This window comes from Micropterus dolomieu, linkage group LG01, assembly GCF_021292245.1.
Source record: "Micropterus dolomieu isolate WLL.071019.BEF.003 ecotype Adirondacks linkage group LG01, ASM2129224v1, whole genome shotgun sequence".
NCBI classification, from domain to species: Eukaryota; Metazoa; Chordata; class Actinopteri; order Centrarchiformes; family Centrarchidae; genus Micropterus; species Micropterus dolomieu.
This window is the reverse complement of record NC_060150.1, coordinates 26,484,363-26,508,390: the sequence shown is the minus strand read 5'-3', so window position 1 is coordinate 26,508,390 and position 24,028 is coordinate 26,484,363. Positions and strand designations below refer to the sequence as shown.

General features: G+C 41.0%; 1 protein-coding gene across 3 annotated transcripts in view; it reads right to left on the bottom strand.

Moving 5' to 3' along the window:
• Positions 1-631: 631 nt before the first annotated feature.
• Positions 632-24,028, bottom strand: part of odad2 (outer dynein arm docking complex subunit 2) — a 42,011-nt gene continuing 18,614 nt past the window's right edge. For 2 of the 3 annotated variants that reach the window (XM_046062692.1, XM_046062710.1), the window contains 11 exons: positions 23,329-23,475; positions 22,806-23,015; positions 21,694-21,927; positions 21,065-21,175; positions 20,791-20,945; positions 13,943-14,123; positions 13,482-13,543; positions 10,975-11,089; positions 7,456-7,644; positions 7,069-7,290; positions 632-1,404 (listed from right to left, as the gene is read on the bottom strand). In XM_046062692.1, coding sequence (XP_045918648.1) covers positions 1,288-1,404; positions 7,069-7,290; positions 7,456-7,644; positions 10,975-11,089; positions 13,482-13,543; positions 13,943-14,123; positions 20,791-20,945; positions 21,065-21,175; positions 21,694-21,927; positions 22,806-23,015; positions 23,329-23,475 — 1,743 coding nt within the window. In that variant the 3' untranslated portion in view covers positions 632-1,287. The remainder of the gene's footprint in view (positions 1,405-7,068; positions 7,291-7,455; positions 7,645-10,974; positions 11,090-13,481; positions 13,544-13,942; positions 14,124-20,790; positions 20,946-21,064; positions 21,176-21,693; positions 21,928-22,805; positions 23,016-23,328; positions 23,476-24,028) is intronic. The other variant, XM_046062702.1, reaches the window with a different exon arrangement.

Sequence of the window (24,028 nt, the reverse complement as noted above, 5' to 3'; positions counted from 1 at the left end):
TTTATTTGTAATAAATACCTCTACAAAATCTGAAATTACTGTAAATAAATGAGTAATGTGGAAAATCCTGATTCAAATTCATTCTTGTACAGAATCTCTGTGGTGGAGGCAGGACACACTATTGTATTCCTGATTGTTATAGGCATTTCTTATCCACTTATAATAACAGTGCTTGAATTTATGTGTTCATATTAACGTGTGGTATTTATATACATATAACATTTGTGCAGACTATTCCACGCTGGTGCGATATAACTAACAGCAAGTTATTCTTTATCTAAATATCTTATTGCAGGCTGTGTGTTTTCTGATTTTGGATGTGTTACAAATGTATAAGAGGAGGTTGAGTAACCCAAGCAGATGTGGGTCTTGTTTAGATATTGTGGTCTCGAGTGAATTACTTAAGGAATGTTACTGCAGAGAACACAGCTTCGAAGTGTTTCACGCCGAACAACGTATGGGGTATTTGGCGTAAGATCAAACGTGAAAAAGAAGCATTTATTTTTATCATCACAGTCAGAGAGCGAGAAGAGGGCTTCCTAAAATGTTTGTATGATCTCCTGATGAGGTAAACGATCAAAGTTTGCCACAAAAACGGAAGCAGGAGCACAAATAAATACACACTCTCCAATCAATATAATACATTTTATTTGAAACAGCAGTGAAACACTTTTCTCATACTTTCAATTTGAAAATATTTTCAAAAACTTTTGAATCAAACTCTGAAGTTAATGTACAAAATGCCAAATTGTACTGGTAAGGGACTGTATAAAAATGACTGGGTGGGATCTGAAAAGGGTGAGATTTTTTCATTTTGCTAAATGGAGGGTAGTCTGATTGCTTTGATATAGTAGGGAGGGACTGTTACTTTTGTATGTTACTTCATCCGTTTCTTGCCAAACTTACTGTAAAAAAGATGTTATAGTTACAAAAAAGTTCTGTCAAAAACAAGGCTTTTGTGGATGGATGAAAACTACACACTGCCATTTGCAGTTTTGAGAAATAGCAGATGTGGATCATTACAGTTAATAGAGATTTAACATTTTCTCTCTAAAGAGCAGACCATTTTTTCACTAGCCAACAGTGGCATTCACTTCAGCCTTGACAGAACAACAGCAAAGTCACACATAATATAGCACAACCCAACCTGTTTTACTAATGGGCTAAGTCAAAATATTGCAGTGCAGCCTGTGCCACGCTACCTTTTTTAGTGACAGTGGTAATGTGCCCCCCTCCATTTTTGTACAGTCCCCATTGGATTTTCAGGGGTGCTCTGATCATTGATTGTCAATAAAATAATTGGGCCTTCCTATTAGCCAGGGCCAGTTGTCGGATGTTGCGCACACAGCCAGCAGCAGCCTCTTGGAGTGTCTCATCATCAGAGCCCATGATGTGGATGAGGGGCTGCAGGAGTACAAAGCACAGAGGTTACAGTTGGCAGCAGGAACAGATTCCCAAAGAATCATTATTTTCCAACGGTGTACTAATACACCGTTGGAAAAACATCTAGTGCCCAAATATTTAGCCTGCTACATTTGTCAGCAGCAGTCGCTGCACATTACCACCGGCGTTGGCTGCAAACATATGCAGTGACTGCACCGGCACATGTCACTCGGTGTGTGTATATACATGTGTGTATTCAGCGTGTGTGTCCCACTTTACCCTTCCAAACCATGCCTCGGCAAAGGGGCTACAGCTGCAAGCACATATGCTTCTGTAAGTTTGTTCAGATGAAAGTCGTGCAGGGCAGGCTCGACATTAAAAACCTGAGCATGAACCACACCACTTGACAGCCTTTCCGCCGTTCCAAAGGTCAGATTATATGCAACTATTAGTGGCTTGTGTAATGGATCTCGTTAGATCTTATTGCAGAACAAGGTTTTGGGCTCTCCAGATATCTCTGATGTTGGAAGTATTTTTTGGGGTTACATAAAACTGAACATATAAAAGATTTTGTACGTTCAAAGAGTTGCGTTTTATACAGAAATAAGCAAAAAGGAACACACTGGGTATATGGAATACCACTGAGTGCCATGTGTTTTGAAGGGGTGAACTTTTTTCCTTATTTTATCTGCAGCAAAATCACTACATTATGTTTGTGGTAGCTATGGGGCTGAAACAAAATAAATTAAATGTAGCACAAACACTCCGGTGCAATGGGTGAATCTAAATTTGTTCAATGTGTGCTCCTTGGTAAAATCACAATGGTGTGCCACTGAGGTTTCCTAAGCCACACTTGCAATTATTTTGGATTGTCTTGTTTATGTCTATAATGAACCAACGGCAAACTTTACATCCCTCAACTAAGCACTTAAGGACTCCCTGTTCCTAAACATATAATGAAGTTTTGATAAATACAGTAACTGCTGAGACATCTGAGGCCCCATATATATAGGCCTCCACTCCACTATGTGAACAAGGAGTTTGAAAAAGATTTCTTTAACAAAGATTGTGCTGCAGCAGGCTTACAAGTGATGTTTGAACACCATCAGTTTTGTTTCCCTGGTTTCAGTGTAGCAATGTCACATCCCTGTAGATTCTGAGCGACACAGAGGACAATTTCAAGATTGTCACTCTCAAAGGAAATGACTAAGCCTCTTCAAAACTTACATAAAGCCAGTGGTTAAGATGTAGTTTAAGGCAGCAGAATAATTCAAAGAGCTTCTCTCCAACCTCCATTCCCTTCCCTTGCTTCCTCCTTATTCAAAAGCCTCCCTCCTGTTCAGCAGGGGCTCCACTTATCAACATAGGAAGTGATGGAATGTCTTTGTTGCTCTCACACAAATGAAATGTCACTCTCAACTTGAATAATCATTGTCAATAATATTTTTGTTCGTAGACATAGCCTAATCTCTATCCAGCTGCTCAGGGCAATCTTGTTTTCCTCTCAGGTTATTACTGTGTTCACAATACATGACCCTGACCCACCTCCATGTTACATGCAAACTTAAAACGCCACTATGCACATTTGTGTGGTTAGCAAACAGCCAAAGAAGCAGCGAGAAGGCATTCCCAGGATTTTCAGTGCAAAGATAAACAGTGAAAGGAAAACAGATGAAAGATGAGGTGAGCCAGCTTGTGTGTGCTGTATGAGCATGAAAGGACTGTGAACTTACAGTATAAGTTCAGTTAAAAACTGAGAAAATAATATCCTTCCTCCTGATTATAATCACAGCATTTTGTGGAAAAAGGCTTAGTGCGGTCCAAGATGTCAGCTCCTCTCAGTGCAGCAGTGTCGAGGAGTATATGTGAAACATTTGCCTCCAGGTTTTATGTGATTTTTAAATAGCATCCAAAACACCTCCAAAAGCAAACTTACATCCACAGGCTCCAGAAAACATGAAGCTCACTAAACAAGTCTCTTTTGTGAAAAGAGAGGATGCCTGAGAAGTGCCAGAGGCAGCGTTTTTGCCAACCTCATGGCATGTTATTCAGACGTCGCCAAATAAGGTCTCCTGAAGCGCACAGCTAGGTTAAGATAAGCGTGTCTCTCTTTGCTACCTTTTTTTCTAGCTTACTCTTTCCCTCCCAGCTGGGATCTGGAAGAATATAATACGCCACTTGTTAGATATTCCCTGACTGTGGTAACATGAACACTTGCCCCACGTTCGTGAGTTTTTGAGGTTTTTTTGCACTTCTGAGAGCTCTGGTGAGTCCTGACCTCCAAGAAGGGACCTTGGGGGGGGGGGGGGGGGGGGGGGGGGGGGGGGGGGTGCAGTCTGGGAGGGCTGGACATAGTGTTGCATGTGTACACACACATCCTATTGCACATGGAGGTGTCACGGTGTTAAGTGCGCTCTGTTGGACCGCAACTGCCTGCAGGAGTTTAATTCCCCTGTGCCAGATCTGACAGCCATTATGGCTCCATCAACCCCCCCTACATCCCAGCATCCCCATGTCTTACAATCCACCATGGATGCAAATGGTACAAACAGACAGCAGTGTTTAGCTGGGCTGAGGGGAAGTTGGTGAAGGAAGTCAAGGTAAACAACATTCCCTGCAGCCTCCGGTGAGCCAGAGACTGTTTAGCTGCTTTTTCAGTGTCTCTAAAGAGGAAGAGGAAAAGGAGGGAGGGTAGCTTTCAAATCAATGACTTTAAGGCGAAAGTTTCTAGTCTGAACCCTAACTTCAACCTGAAGAACATGGCTTGGCACTTCTGGTCCAGGCGTAGGGAGAGAGGATTAAGTCAACAGCTCTAAAACGTTACACTCCATGGATCTCAAAAACATGGTAGTCATAACAGAGCAGGCAGAACACAGCGCAAGTATCATCTGCTCACCACACCCTCAACCTGAAGTCATGTTACACACAAACCAATAGGAAACTGTAGAAGTAAACCTGTAACGCTCTGCTTGCTTTCTATTCCTTCCCGCACATTTGGTGTTTGGTGTTAATGTGTGCCCCCCACAGCCTCTCTGCGAACTTTCACTCCTGAAGTCTGAGAGAAAAAAAACTTGAAACAAACACTAACCGTGCCGGGGCAGAAGTGTGCTGATAGCAACGAAAGTGCAAACGTTTTTCTCATTTAGATTAGTAAAAGCCTAAAATACATACCAGGACCTGGCAAAAGCTACACTCTGGAATACCTTCAGTTGAAAATTACCAATAATTACCATCCACATTTTGTAATTTTCATCAATTTACTTCACAAAGCTTTTCTTATGAAAGAGCCTATTTAATACAAAAAGCTGGCTGAAGCTGTCTACAAGGATTTATGGTTTCAGCAAACAATCCCCAGTGCTTTTGGAAGCGATGTAAAGCGCACGGGCAAGGCATGTTGATTTTGCACATGACACAAAACAAAGCACATCCGTATAAAACTGCAAGATACCAAGCGTGGATGTCAAATCAAACGGTGAGGGCGATTCATCTCTCAGGCTAAAATCCTCTTTTCCCTGGTATGTATTTCCTGTGAGAGTGAGCACCTGAATCCCTTTGCTCGAACAAAGTCTGATCTGAGAGGCCTGCAGTTTCCAAGGAAAAAGTGTGGAAAGAAAATGTATGCAACAAAACAGACTAAAGTAACGTGTGAATGACAGCAGGTTGTGTCCAAAACAAATCAAAGTGTGTTTAATAGTATTTACACTAAATTACTTAACTGACTCTGGACCAGATTTCAAGACTTTAGAAGAGGTCAAATAAAAAGACTAAGACGGGTCACTAATGTGTTTTCCAGTGTGAAATACTTTCTTTTCAATTCTTGATTTCCCCTGTGAATCTTAAGGGACTGGGCCGTACACCATTAAGTGTCCTAGAGAGGAAAGTTACTTGCTAAACCAACTTTGGAGAAAGAGAGACCTTCGCTCATTCGAAATCATATACTACACGTGGGTGAACATGTTTGGAGAGCTCCTCAACAGCACAGAAAAACTCTTTGAAATACGGTTGCAATAATATAAGAGGCAGTCCAGAATTTTACACAGGGCCGTAAATTAGACACAGTGCACTGTATGAATCCTCTACTCAGAAGTATTGGAGATATTTTTTTAACACATTCTCTCTACCAAGCTCCTGTTTATCACGAAGCTGAGCATTACAGCGCACACTGAATAGAAGAGATTGACAAGTTCTCACACTGTAATGTTTCCTCCGGGGTCAGGCAGGTAAGTATCAGCCTCCCTCCCAGACTGGCTGAGACCGAGGCCAGACTGAACAATGAGGCTGCCTGTGTTGTGTTTCCATGTCTGAGATTAAGAACAAATGCAAATGCTAGTGCAGTTACGTGGCCTTTGGTAATTAAGCTCTTTAAAAGTCCAAAAATACATTATGGAGTAGTGTTGCAACTCTTAACTGGTACATTAATAAGGGCAAACACAGAGACAGATTTAAAAGGGTGGCATGTCTTGCATTTGCACACACATTCTCGCCTATACACACAAACTCACCCTAGAATTTCAAATATAGACACACACACACACAGTGAGAGCAAAAAAAGAGGGCTTGTCCAGTTTTTGTCGTGGCTCAAACTACAAAAAGCATTCAGCTTAACGACTTTTGCAAATTGGACATAACTCTTTCGGAACACCCAATGTTCAGTCCAGCTACCAATTATGGCTAGTGTTGAACCACATACACTGTAACAGCAGATCAAGCTAAAGTACACCATTTAATGAACATGGGAAAAAAATATCTGGCTGCAATGGCATGACCACTTCATAATTTATATCACAGTTGTTATTGGGGGGGGGGGGGCTATAACTGTGGCTACAAAAAGATTTCTCATGTGAAAGTCTTCCTATGTGAAACATGATTGAATTAGAGAATAAGATAGCAATGTTTTCCCAAAATGCTGAAATATGGGCACATGATCATCTGTGACAAGACATCAATTACAGCATAATCTTAACATTAAATCTCCACATCACTGTCTGAGACAAACATAAACAGTCTCTGGAGCTGAGCATGGAAATAGCCCGACAGGCTCAAATGTTAGACAAAACAATGCCTGTTTCTTTTTGGAACACAACTGCAATGAAGAAGAAAGCTGGCGGATGTAGCTTTACAGATTTGGGGGAAAAAACGTTGACCATAAAAAAACATTGTTCTGTTTTAGCCTTGAACAGCTCTGCCACACTCTTTGGCCTGAACCATATCGCTGCTGCATTCTACCCTGATGTCCAGGAACAGCCCTTAGCAACAGTTACCCCCAGCTACAGCCCTTTGACTTGTGTTGTAATGGCATCTAGGGTCTACCGGAGAAATGGCACTGCGCACACACTGAGCTGTTTGCTTTTCTGAATTCCCATGACGGCTAGAAAGTGGAGTCATGTTTCCGCCGCCGAATAAAACCCACTTTGTTTCTGCTCCATCGGTCAAAGGCTCTGAAAATAGTCAGCTTTTCAAAGTTTATTACTCAGTGTTTTTCACACATCGCTAAAACAAGGGTGGTGGGAGGCCAAAGCACATTTTCCTCAATGTAATTATGCCAGATTTAGTCTCAAAGGCACCAAACAAACCAGAGAAACAACTACTAATTTATATCTATTATTTATAATTTATAGACCATACATTTTCTACAAAAAAGCAGTAAGGAGTCAGAAATCCAGCTTCAACAGCATTACAACTGACCTTGACCACTCCTTTCCCATGCATGGTAATGCAATTGTTGGGGTCCATGGACAGCCGGTTCAGGGCCATCGCCGTGCTCCTGTGTACTGCCTTGTCTTTTGACTTGAGGTAGCGCACCAGGGGGGCCACAGCTCCAGCATCACCAAAGGACGCCGTATTGCTGCCCCACATGCAGCAGTGGCCAATGGCCTCAGCCAGGTGGCGACGAAGCCTGTCATCAGTCTGTAGAGAGCAGAACCGGATGCTTTTGGTCCCCTGAGACCAGTCTTTACAACGTAGACAACAACAAACTCTACTACAACTCTGCAACACACACTGGATTTATGCTGCATTCAATAGTCCATTGTAAAGAGATTTCTTTGTGTATTGACAGTGAGGTGTACTTACTGTGTTAGTCAACTTGGCCAGCAATGGCACAACCCCATGATCAGTAAGGACTGCCAGATTCTCCTTGTCTTTGGCTATTTTGGCAATGGCGGCGCAAATGCTTGCCAGCACCTCGTTGTTTGTTGACTTCAGTAAATTAACAATCAGTTCCAATCCACCGACGAGGGAGCGCACCATTTCCCCTGCATCCTATAGTCAAAGAGTTTGTTATTAGCTGGTGCTCTGTCAAAATGAAAAAGGACAGTGATGAAGAGGAGGGATGTAGTGTAATGACTAAGGAAAGAGAAGAGATGGCATTTGAGCAAGGCAGACAAAACAAAGCACACTATATAATTACAAACAAAGTAATTTCATCAGCCCAGGCAACAATCCAAACAAGTCCCATCGGTGCAAACCCACCAGTAGAACTGGTCTTTATGCTTTCAAAAATAACAACTATCCTACAGTAGTGTTTTTTGGATCTGGGCGAACAAGCAATAAGTTTGACATCTTTGTCAACCATTCCTGCTCTCACCCTAACTATTCATAATGAAGATGACACGTAGAATTTATAGCTCAGTGACACTGAAAATGTTGGCCCCAGACTGACACACAGTGTAGACTCAAGGCTTCATGGTTTTAGTCCATGGCACCAGCTGGTACCACAGGACTCTCAACCACCATAAGATGGCTACCAAACCAACAGGCTGGTAGGGAGCACTGAGAGAACCACAGCGGAAGGGCTGGCAGAGACAGTCGCTTCAGTATGGCTTGGCACATCAGGCCACTGTTTAAAATCACAATTCCCCGTATCGCCAGCCACGGAAGAATACATCAAGGTGGCCGAGTCTGTAATGTTCAGTGCAATGAAAATAGAAAGGAAATTTCCCCAAAATCATACAATTATGGATGAGTCTATGCAAATCGCAAAGCACGCTTAATTAGAGTCCGTCTGAACATCAATCTACATGTCCAGAGCGGATGTATGGCACAGTACAATAAAATACAGTAATCACAGAACTTATTATGTGATCTGGACAGTTGTTCTTCATTCCATAAAGTAATGGATTTTATTAAATTCAGAACTGACAAAAAGCAGTAACTGATTTACAGTTTTAGTGTACAGCTACTTTGGGGGAGCTGGATACACTGTTGTGCTCAGAGAGCTCACAGCTGAGATCAGGCCAGGGTGCGGTGTATGGGCCCTGTGATGCCGTGCCAGAGGATGAGCCATGTGTGCAGTGCAGGGTAGTGAGGGGGGTGCCGGGGCCAGGAGCTGACCCCCCGACACACAGGAAGCCCTTCCTCAGGAATACTGATGACGGCTGGCCGGGAGTCGCTGCGACAGAGGAAGCTCTCTCAAGCCACCAGCTGCGATAGACTAGCCAGAATCTCTTTCATGGCCTGGACGGGCCCCCAGATCTGAAAACCGCAAACATTATGAGGCTGCACACGGAAAGGCCTTTCTCGCTCTCCACTCTCTCCCCTTCTCTTAGCCTGGATGAAATGAAATAGAAAACATATTATCTGCTGTGCGTGATCTCAAGCTGAGGGGAGCAAGCCAAGCTCAGAATGGCAGCAGCGTGCCCTGACCCCTTCTCTGGAGCAATCAGGCTCCTGTAACATACATGGCTGCTATGTAAAGGAAAAATAAATCAAGCATCTAAATGTGCCACTGCATCCAGGCAAATTAATGATATACCTCATTACGTGCGACTTGGAGGGTCTACTTCCTTGATTGGAGAAAAAAGATAACGGAATCGTTTTTTTATAGTATGATATAGTACTAAGACAGTTTAAGTTGTGGACCAGTGAGCATAGAGCACAGGGACTGTCTGTGTCTATGGAGGGGTGGCAGTACTGTATAGAGCATATAGCAGATGCATTTATACCACGGCCCTCTCCTAAATCCACTATGGAACTGCTAACACAAACCACATTTGGGTTTTTATCTAAATAACGACTGCACCGAAGCAACTGTATCAGGTTCCTCAACACGATGGGCAAAGAGCACTATTTAGCTCTTGTCTTTGCCCCTGTCTAAAAAAAAACCCACCCAAAAAGCATGTTCATAAATTTCCCTCAAAATTGGCACACTGACGTTCAGACAAACATTGTCAAACTTTGTTAGCGCTCAACAGTGGGTCCGCAGTCCCCCTCTCCCTCCATATGGTTGCCATGCGTCATTTTTGCTTCACTTCTGGGCCAGAGAAATTTCAGCCAGCAAAAAAAAAAAAGGGGCTTCACCCCCAAGACACCTGTCTGGGTCCAATATATCTGTTAAACTTAACCAGATTGTCCCTCTGACAAGCTGTTTACCTTAATCACAGCGATAATCTAATAGAACAACATTACGTTTGTAGTTGGAACTGATACAAGTGCTCAGTGGATCAAAGACTTGCTGATGTGTAACTGAAATTAGAGTTGACTGAAAACACTGCTGTGTGAGACTGGACTAAAGGCCTGTGACGATAGCATCTAAGAACTCATAATTTTTTTAAAGAGTACTCCACTAATCTAGCATTGCCCTCCTGTAACACTGTCTGACTTACAATGGACAGTTTTTAAGAAAATATCAAAATCGATGCAGCACAAACAGAGATAGTCTTCCTTGTCAAAACCTTGTGTCCATATTACCCACAATGGAACTTGATCGCCGACAGTTCAGTTGAAGATTCGGATGTGTTATGCTAGGAGCAACTAATGTAACCTCAAGCTTCTAGCCTCAAGCAGAGACGAGGATTAGGCTACAGAGGTCTGGTAAGCTCACGTCTCTCTAACTCCACACCTCCAGATTTCTTTCATTTGCAAACTTGTAGTCTTCAGTCCCAATGGACACTGGCTCAAGTGAGGACACTGATCATACTTCACACAGCTCCCTCTGGAGATTAAAAAAACTTACTAAAAATACATTATATTTCCTCAAATACAGTAGGAGCCTACACCCCAAAACCTACAAATAGATTTTGATGTGTAAAATGTGCCATTTTATGGACCTTCAAACTTTTGATTTTATACGATGCTTAGTATCTAAAATGATGTAAGTAGTTTTCATGAAGATGTTGTGGGTTCTTCTGCAAAGAGTGTTTTCATTAGAGAAATTAGTTCCCAGAAACTGTCTGGTACACTATGCTTGGATTGTGTGCCTCTCTAACTAGTAGCATGTTGAGAGAAGACTTTCAGCTGGGAAATCAGAAGCCATGCCACAGGATATTAGTCCTTCTCCCTGCCTGCTTCCCAATTCACCAATCCCACTGTGCCAAGGAGGCTTCTCTGCTTCATATTAGCACAAGGTTCATGTAAGCCTCCTCTGACACAGCTCTCTCTGCCCCTGCTAACCTCCTAGCAGCAGCAGGTTGGAGGGAGAGCATGGTGATATAAGCAGGCTTCTGTTTTGTCTGTGGGATAACCCTTTGTTCTGAAACAACACGAACTCTGCAGACCTCTTTGATTTAGAGGCAATCTATGTGTCTTTGGTGTGCTTGACTTCCATAGTCACAGGACAGAGGCAGAAGACAAATGTACGTTACTGTACTGCACCTTTGCATTCTGAATGCACGGACAAAGGGCCCAGGCAGCACTGGACTGAACATCTGCACTGGGGTTTTTCAATAACGACCACACCAGGCGGACTCCATCAAGCTGGTCAATGATTCTGTAGGGAGAGAGAGAAGAAGGAAAAAGAGAAAGGAATGAACAAAGAAGAATAAGCAAGACCGAAAAAAGAGATTTCAACCAGATCTTTCATTAAGCATCATTTTCTGCTTGAAAGATTTAAGAGTGTAACTTTTTTGATCATGTTTGTTTCTCAGTGCTCTGGATGTATCAGCCTGGCCAGCAGCAGGCTCAACACAACTACAACCAAGCAGGATCAAAGCAACAATCGATTTCGGCATTGGCTTTTCATCAGAAATGTCTTAAGTCCTGCTAAGTTCCTCTCCAAGCTTGAAACCCACCCACTGTCTGCTCACTCAAATCACTCCCTATGGAAAAGCTCGGCGATGCAAGGGCCAGAGGTTAACTTGCATAGTGCTTCATACATGGATTTATAAATAGAAAATGAGACAAACTTACACTTTATTTTGGTGGCTTGTTTTTCAACCAGAGCCAAAAAGACAACCTCTTTCCAAATCAAACAGAGCCAGAGACAGGTCGCTCTATATTTCATAGGGTCTGAGTGAAGTTTACTTAGGCATGAGCTGTATTTCAAGTCATATACATGACTGTAGTCAAAACTGCAGTCAGGGTCTGGGAACCCAAAGAATTACGCCACACTGCACCCGTTGTCTGGTATAAATAACATGTAACGTGTTCCCCATGTGTGCTTCCACCAACAAGGCCGACATTGAATGCTGTCATAATTACTTAAACACTCTCTAATCACAGTATCTCCGTGACTGGCAACGAGCGAACACTCATCAGGGACGTCCCCTGCGCCATCTGTCTTCCGTTTGCACATAAATCAGTCTAGAGGGATCATAACATCAGATTCCAGTCTGCGGGGCCTCTTAAATCCGGACCAAAAACAAAAGTGAAGCGTCATATCATCCGCCAAAACAGCTCCGTCTTCTCATGAAGCAGGTATGAAACAGATTAGCAACGAAGTTGCAGCTGACAGTGATGGATTAGAGGAGGAGACCACAAACCCTGAAGGCATTAAACAACTTGTGTTCACTCTTGTAGCTACACAGGATTCATTGGAGGAAGTGCTATGTCATTAACCACACACTGCCTACTGGTTGAGAATGAAAACAAACATATGATTATTTCATGGAAAACTTGAAAGTGATCAGTGTTTGTTTTGGGCTTTCAGTAGTTATGGATGACCGGCATCAGAATGATGATGAGAGAATGATTGCGCTGATCAGCAGAAGGTGCTGTTTGAGAAAAAGTATCTGTTGGTAAAATGAAGTCATGTTAACTGACAGGAATGTTGTTGCTAACTGTGTGGTATCATGCATACATCATCATCATATTTGTTAGCTAGCCAAACACCGTCTAATCACCGGGAATCAGAAAAACAGCTTCGGCAGTGTTGGGTTGGAGTAGGAAACAATCAAATGTGAGTTATGTTAATTGCTCAGCAAACTACTGTACACATACATTTCTCAAAATAAGCCATCGCCACAAAACATACAAAAAGTGGCAGATGAAATTAGAACTTTCTGTTTACAGCTAAGTGTTAAGGCTGAAAAATCTGTCTGGCTTAAATATACATACTGTGAGAAAACATGGAGAACATGATGAACTGAGGTAAAACACTTCTGATCTTATGTGAAGTTCACAACAGTTAGTGGCTTTATTTTGACATGCATCACATTTTATTGAACCCCTTGGTTTTTCCTCCAAACAAATTAAAATGCTCATATGATAGCATTAACAGCTAACTAACAATGTAAACTCAGTCATTAAGTTGTATTTGTGTCCAGTGCTAATTAAGACAGGTCTTATAGTCTATAACAGCCTTGTAAAAGCAATGAGGCACAGATGGAAGCTCCACAATGTTCTGCAGTATTGAGGGTGAGGTTAAATGAACACAGAACAAAGACTGCTCTGGACTGTGGTTCACTGTGTTTTCCCAGCCATGTAGTCTTGGACAGGGTAAGGTATGTTCGTCTGACCAGTTAAAATCCTGACAGTGACCACAAAGCTATAGTAAAGCACTGGGAATTAAACCACAACCATATTTAACACAGCAGGTACAATAAACAAAGCTTTTAAAATCTGTCATTAAGATGGGGATGAAAGACAAAAGTACCTGCATAATTACAGATTAGAAGAACACACTGTAGATATCTTGAAGCATCAGCCCATGACAGGTTAATGATACATGTGTCTGGATCCTAGAATTGGTGTCATTCCCTTGTCAAAACACATGACATCAATACATGTCCAAGAATATGTGTTTGGAGCTAATTCAGTAATGACAGTTAGTAAACCACTAATCACATTTTAAGAGACACCTCACATGGGGCTGTTTGCCTTGTGTAAACTGTATGTAAAAGACCACAAGCTGGTTATATGCCCTGGAAGAGACAGAGACTTACGCCATGTTGTCCATATCAGTGGCACAGGCGCCCACTGCCTTGGTTACATTCACAAGCAGCGCCTGGTTAAATGACAGGAATACAAAGTACATTCTTGATTCAGTATAGGAGCAAGTTTTAAAGGGATAGTTTGGGATTTCTGAAGTGGGGCTGTATAAGGTACTTATCCATAGTCAGTGCCTGAGGTAGATGGCAGTCAGTGTGTCCCCAGTTTTAGGAAACAGAGAGTAATGAGTGATCACCACATAGATTTCCCCATGTTCCTTTGACTGATATTGGGCTTAGAAAGCTGTGGCCTGTTGCACTAAATCTATACAAAACACTCATGTGCAGCATTGAGACAATTCCATGCTTGCAGTGGTCACTTCTCTGAAGAGAATTATGGAACACCACTTCAAAAATACCGAACTTTCCCTCTAAACATGAGACAGCCATTTATGCAGCATGAAAATTAAACATGCCTGGTTTGTTCCAGTGAGCAGGTTGACTAGTGACTTGATGCCCCCACTCTTGCGGATGATGGCCTTGTTAGCAGGTATCTGGGCAAAATCTCCCAGGGCTCCCACTACATTTACCAGCACTTCCTCAGGCTGATCAGTCAGCAGGCCAACCAGAGTCTCCAGGGCCTTGTACTCCTGAAACCTTTCAAGGGTGGAGAAGAGGGAGGAAGAGGAAGATTATTTCGTTATATTAACTGATGATCAATGAACAAACAGGATGAAGAGTCTGCAGCCATGCTAGTAGCTCTGAGAGGCTGTGCTTACGAAAGCAGTGCTTTGAGCTAAATGCTAACATCAGCAGCTATGATCAGCATGCTCACATTGACAATGCTAACATGCTGATGTTAAGCAGGTATAACAGTTAACATATTTACCAACTTAGATTAGTGTGTTAGCATTCGCTAATTCAGTGGTTCTCAAACTTTTTCACGTCAAGGAACCCTAAACTGACACAAATTAGACCACGGACCCCATTTGATAAGATTTTGGGTTTTAGATGTTTTATTACAGAACATGTATGAAACCCATGACCAAAACAGTAATACATTCTGTCACTGTGTTACTTATGGATGGAATTATAGTGAAAATTAAACTTTTCCCCTTTTTGGTGGGGATCCCCTGGAACCCTCTCAAGGACCCACTTTGGGAATCACTGTGCTAATTAGCAATAAACAAAGTCAAATAATATCTGCAGCACAGGTTCGGACTTAATCTAGTCAATTGGACGACTGATGTTGGTGCTTGAGTGTGCTGCCAGACAAAAATGCTAGTCTACATTCAAGTTAGCAGCTCATAAAGACCGTACTTACTGTGAATGCGAGGGTGAATTTTTCACATGTTGCGATTACATACAAAGTCAGTGCAGTGACTGAGAACCAGGGGGAGCTCTGGACACCCACAGTTGCACTGGATTCTGCTCTGATCCGGAGCCATTTACCGGTTGGAGGAGCTCAGACTTATTTTTTTGAAAATTAAATTAACTTTTTAATTAGAATTTTTGGGATTAAAAAGAAAAATCGCATACAACACATGAGTTGAAATTTTTCTACTTAAGTGTGAAATTCTTGTGACGCAGTGAAGGGACAGAGGCTCTGCTCACCGACAAACAGCCGCTGAGCTACAAGGGGAGAGACGGTGCAGCGCCAGAGCTTTTGGACAAGTAAACACCTGCAGTCGGACTGGATTCTGCTCTGAAAACGGAGCTGTAGTAGTGGCGGGTTGTGTTTATTTGCAGTATCGCGTTGTGTGTGAACCCTCGTACGAGTAGTCCAGCGGTCAAACTCGCATAATAAACGCAAGGATAATTTATAATTTGAGTTGTGTGAAACCAGCATAGCTAAATGATAACTTATTTTACCTAAACGTGTTAGCATGCTAACATTTGCTAAGCAGCACTAAACACAAAGTACAGCTGGGGATAATGGAAATGTCTTTTTATTTGCTTGTTTGGTCATAACATTCAGTGTTTCCCACAAGTAGGTGGGCCTCAGACCCTGTAAGGTGGCCCGGGGGCATGTCCCTCTGTGAGAAAATTTAGTAAATTTTAAAGTCAAATGCATTAATCTGGTGCACTTTGAAAGCAAAATATATAGGCTAGATCTATGAAGGACTTTGTTGTTGACAATTTTGTTCTCAAGTAAACATATTTATTTAATGTTTTTACAGCAACCCTAAATCAGAGAACAGTTAGTAAGTAATTTCCCCAAAAACGTATCTTTTGAACTTTTAATAGACACGTTTTATACTTTAAGTGAATAAACTACAATTAATCTTATTTCCATACTGTATATACTTTGTGTTAACACCTTATTTTGAAAACCAGACGTTGTCACGTGTATCCTCGTGCTAAATTCACTAAGTCTGATGCAACATAAATAAATAAATAATAATTATATCTAAATAACCTCTATTCAGGTCAGACTCTCATAATGCAACACCTATCTTTGTAAAGTCAGAAAATGACAGAATAAAGTCGCTAACCCCAGCTCGCTCTGGTCCGTTTCACTGCATTAACCATAAGGCTTGAATATGTGTGCACTCCAAATTTAGGTGCGGCTAGCTTAATCTCGTTCTCACAAACGAGTGACAGTGGATACACTCAAAGCTGGTCAAACCCTTAACATTACCGTAGTTACCTCAAAAGAATAGTGGTTGTCTCGAGTCGGATGCCAAAATGTATGCTTACAGCAGCAGGGAGAAGCGGCACAAAACACAACATTAGAGGTCTTTAATGTTATTATGAGTGTAAGTGTAAAAATTGTTTTGGTTTATTTTAACGCAACAACTGTGGCAGCCCGCCTTAGTCTCATTAATTAATGGGAAACACTGACATTGGACCATAAACTGTATATAAAGATGGACGACATGAGAGGTTCCCAAAAGTAAAGCCAAAACAATCATGATCACCCCCTGACAGCAATATAGGTCATAAACCCTTCTTAAATGTAAAATCCATTTTCCCCAAAGTTCTTATCACACTGATGTTTTGTACAGTGGAAGGAAGTGGAGAACAGTCGTCCATATTTATATACAGTCTAGGTACTGGACAAATAAAAAAGAGATTTATTTAGCTATTACAATTCATCCTGAGGGGGACATGAATGTCTGTACCAAATTTCATGGCAATCCAATTAATAGCTGTGGAGATATTTCACTCAAACCACAAATGTCAACCTCATGGGGGCGACATATGAAACATCCGGGATCACTAAATTCTGAGGACCATGAATGTCTGTAAAAAACCTTGTTGGTTATAAATCCATTTGTTGTTGAGTTAAATCAGTCCGAACAAAGTCAAAGTGGTGAACCGGCCGGCGGACAGACAGATCAGCAACACTGTCATCACTAGAACCACACCACTAGTGTGGCTAAAATGTTATTAGTTGCATAAGTGACAGGTTGCAGCTACACTGCTGATGTCTTACTGTAACCAGGCAGTTTTCCCACGGCTGCTCTCAGTTGTCCCTTGTACGTACTTTGCATAACCAAAGCTTTGCTGTGGCTTGGAAACTCTCCCTTCCTCTTTTGCTGTGATTTTGCCTTGTTTGCCAATGCTATAGAGTGGTAAACTATAGTAAACATTTAAAAGGGATATAATGCGGTTGCAAAAAACCTCAACAAACCTCTGATGTACAGTTAAGTTCTACGACTGTTTTTATTCACAGTTACGGTTGCTGGCATCATGGTGCGTAAGCTATTGTAGATGGCCAAGGTCATTTGGTTTTGGTCAGGGTCCACCAACACACAGCCTATTCTTCCAAGTGAAAACACTGCTAATGAACATAGGAGCTGCCAAAGTTAACTTCAGTGAATTTCACCATAAAGAAAAACAATGATTTTCCTATGCCATCAATGAAGTGTCATCTGCATTTGGATTATACAATAGAATTATCTAGTAATCACAGACATAACTTGATAAATGAACATTAAGTCATGCCTATTTTTGTTAAGCCAATCCTATTACGTGATGGCAAGAGTAACATTAGACAAGGCTGCCTTAAGCCTTTTCTACTGCAAACACAAGGCTACACACAAATGGAATCTTATTAATACCTGTCAGATGACACAGGAATCATAATGGGGCTTCTGTGTCGCAGATTTTTATGATTTATTGCCTTTGTCATTTCTTTCTTTTACACATTCAACTAAGTGCAGAAAGTCTTACTGGTGTTTTTAATACTAAGGTTTTTAGGTAAGCACCAGGTGAAAATAAGACATTTCAGGGATGAAGAGATGCTTAGCTATGACTATGAAGAAAGAGACAGCCACTTGTTCCACCTGAAATTTAAGAGTGATCTATTTCATTTGAAAGGAAACATCAGAGCAGTGAATAACTTGGGTGAGCACAGAACTTTTGTGAGGTAAGGAGAAGTATCATGTGGAGGGGAAATTATGGTGTGCTCATCATAGGGCTGGAACAGAGGTAAGATGGAGGGGTAGTCAGTAATTGGAAGCGAACCCCACAATCTTGACCCTAAACATTACTGCGTTGGCAAATACAGTCTGAGACTTGGCAGTCATGACTTTCCATTGCAAAGTTCTTTCCTCACCCTTTTGTTAAGGATTTTTATAGCATTTTTGTGTGTCCATAACACCTCAGTATACAGGCTCAAGGGGCCACATATCGATGCATCCATAAATCTCCACAGAATAATGTTTCTGTGTTTATAAGCAGGACTTTTGCAAAGGCATTTTCCTAGTACATGTAAGCTTGGCTAAAGTATGGCCGTCTCTGTAATATTGGATGTCCGATGAAAAACATAAGCTTATGTGATCTTTAAACAAACACACTTATGAATATAATTATATTTCAGGGCATCAATCATCTCTCATTTTGATGCATCATTAATCAGGAAAATGGCTAACACATGCTGCTACTTGTCTTGAGTGGAGGTCCCCCAACCTATACTGTCCAGACCATGCAAATCATCAGTCACATAAAAGAAAAAAATATCATGTTGTTTGCAATGGGCCACAAGGTCTGCTTCAGTTGACCATGTCTATAAAACCCACTCTCTGCCTCTCATTATAACTGTAGCACAATATATTCCAAAATGATTTTCATTTCAGTACACCACTCAGCCTGTGATTGATTCTGAAATGAGCGCATGCCCCTAAAACCCCGTTACCATTAGCAGCCTTTCCTTTTTGACAGTAATGGCTCGGTCACTTCATTCCAAGCTTTTGCCTGACCTAGACACTAAGTGATTCAAAAAAGCCTGAGAGTATGAAAAAAAACAGATCCACTTACACTTTCAAGTGTGCATTAAAAACATTTGCTGTGCATCATGCTGGTTTCCTCCCGAAGAGGTGGCCAAATTTCACATTCATTCACACCCAACTGCCCCCATCGTCCAAAATAAAACATAACACACACAGGAAAGAAACCACAAAATAAGAACTCTATTAATATTATGGCCCTTTGGTAATCTCACTAAGATACGTTTGTGACATGTTAAATTTAGAGTGAGGGCAACCAAAGTGTTTTTTAGTGTTTGTAAATGAAGTGTCACTAAATGTGGTTTACATGTGATTAATGGCATCATTATAATTATTTCTATTATTGTTATCATCAGTAGTAATACTAGTATTTTACATAGCAACAGTGTGACAAGCCATTACATATGGCAGAGAGCCTGTACTGGCAGCAAGTTTATTAAGCAGTCACATTACTCATGGCCAGTGGAGCTGTAGTCTGTGCCAAATTTGTTAAGAAGACAGTTTAAAAACATAATTTCGTACCATTAAAACATAACTGTCTATCTATAGAGAAATGGTCATGTTACTATCTAATCATTTAATTATAATAATCATTTGAATACATTTAATTCAGTTAAATTACCCAAATGATTTTCTGTCATGACGTGGGTTAAGTAGACAGTGGTCTGTCCATCTTGCTTTAAAAGAATGTTATTGTCATGCTTCTGCTCCTGTAAAGGAATCCCTGCTTAACTCGATGTGGCAGCAGACACTCAGTTCCAGTTGGGAGGACTTAACTTAGACTTTAAATGTAGGATATCATTCTGTCAGTTATGATATATGAAGTGAAGAAAGATCGCTGTGAGTGCTCCTGCTCTTTTTTCTCGTTATTTTTAGAATTCCACTGCAATTTGAACTATAGAGCATTTCTGAGTCAGAAGAAAAGCATTTTCACATAATCTCACCTCAGCAAAAAACCTCAAATATCCTCTTAATCGTAAAAATAATTACAAGACAATGTCTTATCGGTTTCTTGGCTACACTGGAGAGAATAGGTTTTGAATTGATTAATATGTTACCAAGGTATTAAATTACAACATGTGGGTTATATATTATGTCCCTGACCTCACAGTAAAAAAGAAAATAAATACAGCTAAATCATTCTTTCAATGGAGTACTTGTGGAACTGTATGGGGCTGCCAGGGCACGGTCTTCAGGCATTATTTATTTTAGAGGGAAAATTACTGACTTAAAAATCATCTGACACTAAAATACAAGTCAAAAACCAATCCAGAAATGTCACTGGGATCCAAGCTTAATGACACTTAAATAAACCTCTGCCTTACATGACAAATGATTAAAGGCTCTGTCAGCCTACGTCTTTTGACATTAGAAAATCACCATCTCAAGGCTGATTCTTTCAGTATGCCTACATTTGGTTCAATACTAAAAGGCCTTGACTAACAATTCACTATAGTCTATAAAATCAGCACAATGACTTGAGCCTTTGTTAACGGTGGAAAAGATTGAATTCTAGCTGCAAACACTCACATAAAAGATCAGCGCTAATAGAATCCGTGCAAAAACATTACATTTTTTACGCAAATAATCACTTCATCCAGACACAATGGTAAAGCATAGGGACATATGACAACAGCATGTGAGTGGAAAAAGTGACACAGCTAGTCATGAATGAATGAGAGCCCTCCATAAAAGTAACATATGTGATGATGGCATGACAACCCTAATGCACGCAAGTCAGTTGAAGCCCTTACTGGTGTTCTGTATTCACATACTGTAAAACGTCTATTAACCATAGTCTCAGCATGTCTCAGCAAACATATTTTCCAAAGCGATGGATAGTAAGTTTGTGAGTAAAATGCCTAATTGCTATTAACCCCTTCTACACTGAGACTTATTAGATTGTTGTTTCTATGTACAATGAGTGATTTATCAAAGTTATACTAATCTGTTACCACTAATTACACATAGGAATACATCCCATAAGATACAGCTACAATGATTTTCTGTGTCTCTGCTATATTAAATTTGTGTGTGTGTTAATGTATGTTAATGGGAGGTAATAAAGTGAGACCCTGAGTCCAACATACTTAGCTACATTCTCCATACTGATGGAACACTTCCAGATGGCTCCAGTGGCAGCGGCCAGGAGCTGCTTGTTGTCCGCCTTGCTCAACAATGAAACCAGCGGCTGCAGACCTTTGTATTTACGCACGAGGTCACGAGTTTGTTTGTCCTCTGCACACTGCAAAGCAAAAGAGGGTATCGAGATCTACATTAATTCCTCTAAAGGCTGGGTCTTATTAGGAGACAAAGAAGTCAAAGAAATACTGTTTATATTAATTTATTTTGGAAAACGTGTACCTTGAAGATTGCACTGGCACAATGCATTTGTAGCTCATCATTGTCACTACTTAGGTTTTTAACCAAATCCTTGATCATGCCCTCAGTCTGAATGGCAATCCTGTAACTTTCCTGTAGTGACACAACAATAAACAGATCGCATGAACAACATGAACTAATCTATAACTGTGTTGCATATGTACTGCTACTATATTACATTTTTCTCATCCATTTCAGATGGTAAGTATCATACGTTTGTATTTTTACCCTTAAATATTTCATAAGTTTGTATACGTTTGTTTATGTTAAACACATATTTTTACATCTCTTCTATTTTTTATGTGCTATTGTTGTTATTCTGCACGTCCTGCTGCAAATAGTTTTCACTTTTCAGTTTCATTAAGAATTTTCTTATTGTCAACAAATCCTATGCTAGTCCACCTCTTAAGACTTTGTTTGTTTGTGGTAGTCAGCCCAAACACAATTTTGACTCTTTTGAAGATGCAAATGTATACAGAGAGGTTCATCTTCACAAATGCAATTTAATTTTTTATGTCTGAATAATCTCTTAAAACAGAAATAAAAAGTTCATTTGGTAGGAACTAATTTCAGCTGCAGATTAATACAAATTTGTATATAGCCCACCTCACCTCTGAGGCACACTCCTGCAGGGTGCCCACCACAGGAATAAGCATGTTCTCATGTGGAGACTTCAGCAGGCGCCCTAGCAGAGGGATACCCCCGGCCTTACGGATGGCCTCCTTGTTCTTGGTACTCTTGCTGCAGCTCCACAGTGCCAGAGCCCCACAGCGAGCCACCTCTACATCCTTCTCCTGGTTTGCAGTCAGGTTGGCTAAATTAGGGACACAGTCCAGCAGTTTCACCTGAACAAAGAGACAAGAAACCCGGTTTACATGTGGATAAACATGAAAATATGTGAAAACAAGCAGACAGACCACACATGTTTAAGCAGAAAACTTCCATGCACACATTTACACAAACTCGATGAACTTGACATAAATTCAAGGACTCTAAAAATTTTGCTTGCAGAGTTCGGGTGAAAATGGATGGTTCCAGATGGGAACAGCAAGTTGTTGGCTGTGATTAAGGGTGTAATTAAAATTCTATTACCACTGGGTCTGTGAGGATGAAAAAGCCAGAGATGCTAGGAGTGGAAAACTGTCAGGATAGATGTTGATGTTAGGCCTGAAAAGCCCAGTGTGACGGTTTATGGCCATCATTCAGTGTTCTAATCCATAGTTCCTGGCCAGTGAGACAGAGCAGGCAAAGCTATTACACACAGCATAGTTCAAAGGTGGTCTCGTTGCATAGCGTGAAATTAATCTGCCTCTGTGAGTGACTTGCACATGAGAACATCCGATTTGGGGCTGAGGAAAATATACAAGGCATGGAGGCTTTAATCACAGGTTGCTCTGTCAACAAACATGAATGCAGGTCAGAGGATGTAGGGGACATTCTATCTGTTATAGCCCAGCACCCACGCTGCTGTTTTCAAAGACAGGGAGAAAAAGAATGGATGGGCCACTATCTGGTATTTGCATACAGTGTGAAAAGGGCATGAATGAGTGATTTAAAATCATGAAAACTTACTTCAGTAATGTCTGGATATAACAGAAATGTAATGGTAATCAGATCTTAGCGGATCACAGTGGAATAAGGCATCATCCTGTTTTTTCAACAGAATTTTTAATCCATTTTTTTCACACTAACCTGAAATTACATTTTCTGTGCTTATACTCACCAGTTTTTTGATACCGCCGTATTGCCTGACGTTTCTCCTTGCTCTGCAGAACCTGGCTACGTTGGCGACAGTCTCAGCAGCTAAGGCCTTGAGGTCCTTGACTGGAGAGTCCAGAATCTTTACGATGCTCTGCAGGCCTCCCATGTCAACAATGGCTCGACGGATTTGCACATTGTGACTTATCTTTCTCAGGATTTTTAGAGATCCAATCTAAAAACATGCACGAAATACATGTTCACACTCAGTGAGATATTTTTAAAATGATAGGTTTGTTTTATAGAAACAACATGAAGCTTCTCTCTGTCCTAAAAATACATACAGCAATATCTAGCTGTAGTAAAATCGAATTAAAAAGAACCCACATCATTAGGAACATCGGAGAATAATTGCTACCCTGTGTCTTTAAAGGCACGCTCTCTACCCAGCACTAGTGTTTCTGTAACTAAAACACAGGCTGGCACACATGGCAGGCTCTGTTTATGCCTGCAGGCCATCCAGGTCCAGCTTTGGCACAGCTACTCACTTTGCATTTGACTTCATCTGTATCCAGCAAGTTAATGAGGACTTCAAGGCCACCTACATCCCGGATGGCCAGTTGGCACGTCTCCTGCATCAAATTAAAGTCCATCATGGCGCACAAAGTGAGCACAGTGGCCGTCTGGTCGCCTCCCTGAAATAATAATGCCAAACATGAATGAATGAAAAAGGGAGACAAAAAGGAAGAAAATTAGGAGGAGAAAACATTAAGTAGACATTTGAAAAAGGGAGGAGGATAGTCCACCCTGCATTCTCCCACCCTCCTCCTTTCTGCTATTTCCCCCCATAATACCACTCCCGCTGGGGTTGTTTTGTCTATACTACAACATGGTAAGTGTTTTGCTTTGTGGTGGTAAACACTGATGAAGAGAAATTATTTATAATTATTTACACTGAGATCTGACAACAGCACCAAGTCCAGAAACCTTTAGACATTGCCCCTAAGATGCAAAAGAGCACTATTAGTACTGAAACCCTGAAATTAATGAGTTAGCATTTCAAAAGCAAAATATGTTTTGACAGTTCCTATATACTCACATTTAAGACCTGCACCCCAGCAATTAGCAGCTTAGCATTACTAAGTGCTTTGAGGTGGTGGATATCTGTTCTTTGATTAAATTCAAGCTACTCCACACACGGGGCACAAAACTGATTAGGTTTTATTGCCACTTAACTAAAAAATAAAG